Source organism: Siniperca chuatsi, linkage group LG19 (assembly GCF_020085105.1).
Source record: "Siniperca chuatsi isolate FFG_IHB_CAS linkage group LG19, ASM2008510v1, whole genome shotgun sequence".
NCBI lineage: Eukaryota > Metazoa > Chordata > Actinopteri > Centrarchiformes > Sinipercidae > Siniperca > Siniperca chuatsi.
Window position 1 is genome coordinate 14781051 of NC_058060.1, and position 7256 is coordinate 14788306.

Consider the following 7256-nt stretch of genomic DNA (forward strand, 5'->3'; position numbering starts at 1 on the left):
GAACAATCCAAACTGCACTACATTATGGGCTGGGTGGCTGTTCTATCCAAGACACATGGCGGTCTCACCAGCTGCCTGTCTGTTTACACTTTACCACTAGCCGTAGGTATCAATTAGGTTTATGGGGAAAAGGCTAATAGTATAGCAGAGGCAGAATTCAGATTTCTAACTATACTACATTTTTCACATAAAGAAGGGTTTTCGCCTCCCAAGAGAGTAGCATGTCTTGATAGACTGCAGAAATAAGGGCAAAGTGATGACAAAAGTACAATAATCAATTTTAATATCATGCTGCAACGCAAAAAAACTAGGGATGAGAATACGGTTTAATGTTATTTAAAGTACATAAATTCTAAGCAACAATTTTAGTTTGAATGATTGTTGTTTTTGACATCAACTAGGATCACACTCTGATTTAAATGGCTAGTCAGTTAAAAATTCCCATCCCTAGAACAAACCACTCTATCCTATTCTCTTTCCAAGCAAAACTCAAGACACAGCAAGACAACTTCAGATGTCTTTTGCACCATATGGGGCCATCTACAGAGTCGAAGGCTCTGTAATAGCACACCAACGGCAAGGACAAACAGCAGCCCAGACCACATGTTCCTATAAATCAAACCCCAACTGTTCTTCTGTGTCAGCGTCTGACATCCAGCACTAAAGGGCAGGTGAGACCATTATGATCACTTCATAGTCCTGCTTCACAACCTGCTCAGCAAAGCAGAGACAGGTGGTAAATCTGACCAGGTATTTATAAATGGAAAACAGGACCCAGTAGAAGTTTTCTAACATCAATGGCTTTAAAAATTTACACCTTGGATTTGAAAAGTACAATTCCAGTCTTCTGTTGACTGAAGAGCTACAAGAATAGTCAGAGTAACTTATTTTCTCAAGAGCAAACAACAGCTGAAATACTTTTCCTTAGCTGAGTATCTTAACTTGGACCAAATGAACCAAAATATGCATCTTTACCGTAAATAGGTTTTTTGTCAACATATAAAGCCGTAAAAGTGCTTAAAGTAAATACTAAAAGTACAAAGTAAAATTAAACCCCCTCAGGTTAACTTTGTTTGACACTTTGTGGGAATTAATTTGTTTAATCTAGAAAATGTCAGAAATCTTTTTCAAAAAATGTCTGTCACGATTTCCTATTCCTATTGCCCAAGATGAGATCTTCAAATGTCTTGTTTTGTCTGACCAACAGTCAAAAACCCAAAGATATTCAGTTTACAAATGATTACAATGATTAAAGACAAGGAAATATTATAAAACGACTAATCTTTTCAGCATAAGTGTTATGCTTTCCCAATTTGTACTTTTAAAAAACACTACATCGTTTACATTATTCTAGCAAGTGATGGGGATAGATGACTAAATGTGTTTAACAATCTCAAGAAAAAGCTATAGTGGCCCTGCTTTATAACAATACATAATTTGAATTCTGTAACTTTTATTCTACACTGAAGGAAATGTCCTCTTGAGCTTCACATCTGCCCTTGGTATATTGTAACATCACTCTGTAGCCTTTACATTGAGGCCTCCTGAAAGGACGGTACACCCTTAAATTTCATGCTCAAAACAGACACTAAAAAGATAACCTGTATATATTCAATCCTGTCAACTGCCAAAGTTGTGTGTTTAAGTGGACATTGAGCTATCATTATAGAACATTCTGTAACCAGGGATTTTCAGTCTTTCAGCAGAAACTGGACATGCGATTTATAACAACAGGAGATTAATGACCAGAGCCAGGTCGGGGCTCAACATGAAGGGTCCTACCAACTAGGCATGTCATCAGAAACACTCCAGGAGGAGACTTAGTTAGCCTCCTTCAGCAACATCATATGTGCCCTCTTGTGGAGGGCTGGCACAGTTCAACCTCCTCACACTTCTTCACTCCCTGTTTGATCTGAGGCAAAAAAAAAAAAAAACAACCACAGCTGCTGGCAAGATATATTTTTCAACAGCCATTCTAACCTTCTCTTCTTTTCTCTAGTTGCTCTTCTTTCTTTTCTCCCTCAAAACTGTTGGCAAGTCCCAAGTACCTCTCAGCTTCATGGAAATGTATCAGAGAAACTAGTATCAGCCCCAAATCCCTCATTGTTTGGCCTAGACTTGAAAGACTCCTAAACTTCAGTGTGCTAAGTCCAACCATGAGCTAAACTTTCACTGACATCATGGAGGAACACAAAAATTGCTTGGTTATCAATGATTTCTCTTCATTCATTCACTGGCCCCTCTTTGAGTCAAAGTGTGACATAAATATCAAAAGCAATTTAAAGGGGATTTTACAGGCAGATTCTGCCCCACTGAGATTATGAAAGAGACAGGATGATTCAGAGTGCTGATCTTGTAATGGGAACATTTAGAGAGAAGAGAGAGCACAGAACAATCAGTACACAGAAGTCACTGGCTGTAAAATAAAAACAGTTTATGGCTCATATTCAGTTCCAGGACTGAATCATTTGATAACTGCCTCTTTTAGGTTGTTAATGTAAACTTATGAGGTCTTAAATTAATGGATCACCATAAAGCATTGGTTAAGAGAGAGATTTTCAAAGACTGTAAATGATAAAGTGAGCATAACTCTCAATAATTCTTACATGTAGGACTTCAAGTAAGATGGCCTTTAAGACTACAGGATATGCTCTCTATAAAACCTCATAGCCAGTGTTATATAGTAGTGATGATGTTTCTACCCATTCAGCATAAAGTTGCTTTGGATACCAAAAAGTAGTGTTTCCCTCTTATCCAATAAATCCATTTTATTTTCCATGTTCACTCTTGCGCTGACACCAATGAGATCATGTACTATTAAATGTGCCTGCATGCCTACCCTACAGTACATATTGTATAGACTCATACTTGCGGGTTACAGAATTGTACAAGACATTTTTTCACCCATTTTTCTTGATCTTTGTGAAAAAAATTTCCAATGCCTACCTGCTGTGTAACCTTCTGACAACATTTTCTTTTGAGTCAACTCTGTTCCCGTGGTTCAAACAACCTGCTGAGGATTCAGAGGTACTCAATTTGGATAAACACTACATTTACAACCTTTTGATTGAAATGGTCCTTAATAACTAAAAAGAGGTTTAAGATGTCCTTAGGGTCGACATAGTGACAAAACAATCTGGGACAGCTGGTTTAGACATCTAATCACTCTTTGTTCAAAATCTTAAAACTGAAACCCAGAAAATGGAAAGCATTTTGTACAGCCAGAGCAAAAACACTGATGACTCACAGACAGGATTTCATCCTAGCTCTGCTGTAAAAAGTGCCGGAATTCATCTTCTTTGTATGTTGATACTCTCAACATCTTAAGCAAATCATGACAAACTCCATCACAACAACAAATGTGACTTGTTCCGGTTTGTCCATCATGCTCCAGTTCAACTAAGCTGAAGCTAATGTATCGTGACGCCTGATCGCAATGCAATGCTGGGAAATTGACATCAGACTTTTGGCAGCATAAGTCTTTGATGAGGGCAAACAGCGTCATCTTGGTGATTGGGAAAGAAGAGAACCAAACACTTCTAATGTTACTCACACTGTGACATGAATCTGTACTTTGCCATTTCCCCTGCTATGACCTAAAAGCCAGTGGTCCTTAACCATCATCAACTGACTCAAGCTAATGCTGACGACAAGTATGTGCAAAAAAGAAAGGCAACAAAAAGGCCACTCATACACTTGCCAACTAAGGGACATGATACACTAGATGAGAGAGTAGAGGAAAAGAAAGAAAAGATAGGAGCAGCAGGTGTCAAGCAGCTTAAAGCCATCAAACTTCCTCTGGCATTAGTACAGAAATTTTCTGGTCTTCTGTGGTCAGACATCCACTTGAGGTTATTGAACAGAGCCGATCACACAGCTCCTCCCCTCCCGACTGGCCAGTAACAGCATCATCATTCAATCCTTCTCCACCCTTTTCCTGCATGCTGTCCCTTGGAGCCCTGATGAAGTAACATGGACACTACAAAAGGGCCTTTATTGCCAACTCAAATGATTCAATATTATTTCTACCGCTTCCACAGTTTTTGTTTTTGGAGGTTAAGAGCAATGATTTATCTGGAACTTGCCATTGTAATTGCTTAAGAATTCATTACAGTAAGAAGGGAAGGAAAGGAGCAAAGGCAAACAGTAGTTTGTGAGAAACATTCTTCAAATCATTAAAAGTTTCAAAGATCACTTCGAAATTAATGTTTTTTTTATGGTGGAAGTATGGTTTTGCTGAGGGCAGACATAATCAAGCCGCAAATGTGTCCAAAGTGACTCACAAATGTTCCTTATTATACATGAGGCCATGGTATGCAACTTTATCACTTTATGTAATCTGGCAAGCTACATCTGACAATTTATTATCATTCATCCGTAATATCTCTCCATCTAACATCCCACAAATATTTAGCACCTCTTCAACAAAGGAACAGTAACATGACAATGCTTTTACTGGAATATGAATCCAATTAGCATCTGGTGGGAGAACTAATGTTTAGTGTTCTCTGATCATGTTTGATTGGTTATGGCGAATCACATGAGTAAACACATGGACTATATAGCATCTGGATAAAGATAATAACTATCACAAATGAAATCAGCTATAAAAGATGTTTTCTACTTGATATTTGGGCATGACAACAAAATGTTTTAGCTCCACAGAGCTAAAGGAGGGTTAATCTATAAAGGTGAGTCAAAGGATTAAGGCTCCACAGATATCTTACCTAACCATCCACCAGCAGCCTCTGGCAGAAGGCTTTGATAAATTAGTGGAAGCATAAAAAAAGTATGCTGGCAGCCAATTAGAATAACGCTGCATGAGATCGTGTAATAAATCACAGCTTGAGTAAAAAGCCATGTGCAGACTCAATAAATTCACTGCAACTTTATATGTTAATGAAAAAATAAAAGAGCAGGGATCTGAGGGATCCTTGGCGCTTTTGGAGCACAGGATAGTGAAACAATCAGCTCTGACAGTGAAACAAAATCCAAGTATAACTGCAGCCATGGAGGTGTTCCACATTACCCTAAGGGAGATATAGTTGGATGTTGGAGACAAAGCAGTTTGACAATAGGTATACATATGATCGGGTTAACAGTGCCTTTATGTCCCTGCCACAATATTTTGTTTCAATCCACTCCAGACAGGAATAAAACACATCCACTCAAGCAAACGCAAACATTTCCAAGACACGGTGCACCACCAGACCAAGATTAGATCCTTGCATTTGAAACAATAATAAGACTAATATGAGCACATAGATTCCCTGGACCCAGAGACAAGCACTGAGTTTGGATGAGTCATCTGACCCAGGTCTAAGCCTCACCCACCACAAGGCCTGCCAATGTGTAACACACATACAGAAAAGATCCCCAAGCGTCTGGAACACTGACCACATCATGGTCAGAGAGAAGAACCATGAATTAGTCTGTGAGAAAGAAAATGGAGATACAGACAAGACAGCTCAGACTACCGTTCTCATACACTGAGGTCTCACAATTGAACCTTAAAGCACAGAGTACTCTCAAGACTCCCGGGCCTTCTGTGACTTTTACAGAGATTTGACAGAAAAGCCTCACAATCAGCCAGAGATCACAAGAGGATTTCTGTTTATCCATCCACTATGTAATCCTTCTGGATTTGCTGAACAACTCTTTGGAACAACATTAAATATGTGATGTTCCAAAGGATCATGCAAGCATTTGCTAATCCTAATAGTGACCGTTTTCCTTCAAACACAACGCACCAAAGGGGATGAGCCATTTCCATGTCATTTATCATAAACAAATTGTGATTGACACAGTGATCTTTATGGAAAAAAACATAAAATAAACTAACGTCTGCACTACTATATCATGTGTAGTTGTAAAAGGCCAATAAACTGCTACAGCAAACAGCTGAAAATGTTAGGAAAACTATTCAGCTAGAAAAAACATAACACTTGTTTAATACAGACAGTATGTCCTTCAACACTTCACAAGTCCTGCCAAACATTAACAGCCTCAACTATCCACACAACAATGATAGATATCTTCTGGTTTACAAAGCTGGGGTAAGGATGGTCAAAGACTAGTTTCATTCTGCTGCCTGAGGTTTAAACATTTCATTCATTTCATACTTGAATGTGGAATGGATTTAAGATGTGTTCCTACTTAAAACATAACACAAATAAAACACAAAAACCTATAGTAACCTTACATTTACACTGGATTTTAACTTTACATTTAGCCTACAATACATGTTAGAGGGATGGATTCACAAAAATATTATGCAAGCTAACTTAGCTACACAATCTACATTATGTAAGCTAATTAAATGCTATGGAATAACAAAGTCCCTGTGGTGATTTTTGTTGCTCAATTACTAGAAATACAGGTCAAGCCCAAGCTCTTCAAACAGTATACATGAGTGAAGGTTAAATGTCTACTGAGAAAAGCAAACCAACCAACAACAGAACATAAAGTTAGGTTTAATTCGCTTACCTTCAATATGCCCTTTATCTTGGAACTTGAACATGGCCGTGCCTCTTGTGTAATGATGATTTATATTTTTGAGACTTTTTCGCTGATAACATTTGAGTTACAGAGCTAGATACTTGTTTTTCCTCAAATAAAATTACAAGCCAAACTATTGGTACTACTCGGTCGTTAAGACAACACTTACCGTTGGAACAAAAATACCTCGTGGGCCGCGCGATAAAGGTATTCAATGGGTTAACCATGTTGTTGCAAATGAAAATGGCAGCCGGAAGTGATATCTGTTTAATATTAACTGAACGCCGTCACTGCTTCCAGCCTGTCATCACTTGAAAATGAAGACGAAAAAGAAGAAGAGGCTGTATTCTTGTAGTTTTTATAAGGCATATTTTACAAGCAAGGAGATATCCTTCTGCCACTTTTGGTTTGAGGTGCAATTTTGTACACTTGTTAAAATTATTCTGTATTGTGCAGTAGATGGAATATTTTTCATGAAAACACAATTCTGCCCACTTTGTTACAGATGATAAAAAAATAAACAGCAGAAATATTATTTTAATACTCACAATTTTAGCCATTTGTTCTATAGTCACATTTTAACCGTTTGTTCTAATACACACATTGTGGCACAATTTGACCACATAGTGATTAAGACATTGGAAATTATTATTTTGTTGGAAATAAACAACAAATCCCATAACGCTTTGATAGTGTGACAATGGCTGCACATGCTCACTGTCAAGTGTAATGCACACTGTCACCCAACTTTAGTTGTC

At 38.0% G+C, this 7256-nt stretch overlaps 1 protein-coding gene across 7 annotated transcripts in view; it reads right to left on the minus strand.

Moving 5' to 3' along the window:
• The window catches only part of sulf1 (sulfatase 1), an 85339-nt gene extending 78531 nt beyond the window's left edge, over positions 1-6808 (minus strand). For 2 of the 7 annotated variants that reach the window (XM_044175855.1, XM_044175854.1), the window contains exon 1: positions 6487-6649. Coding sequence is in view for 2 of the 7 variants with exons in the window: in XM_044175851.1 (XP_044031786.1) it covers positions 6668-6725 (58 nt within the window). In the remaining 5 variants the exon portion in view is untranslated. The other 5 variants (XM_044175851.1, XM_044175856.1, XM_044175850.1 and 2 more) reach the window with 5 other exon arrangements.
• Positions 6809-7256: the final 448 nt, after the last annotated feature.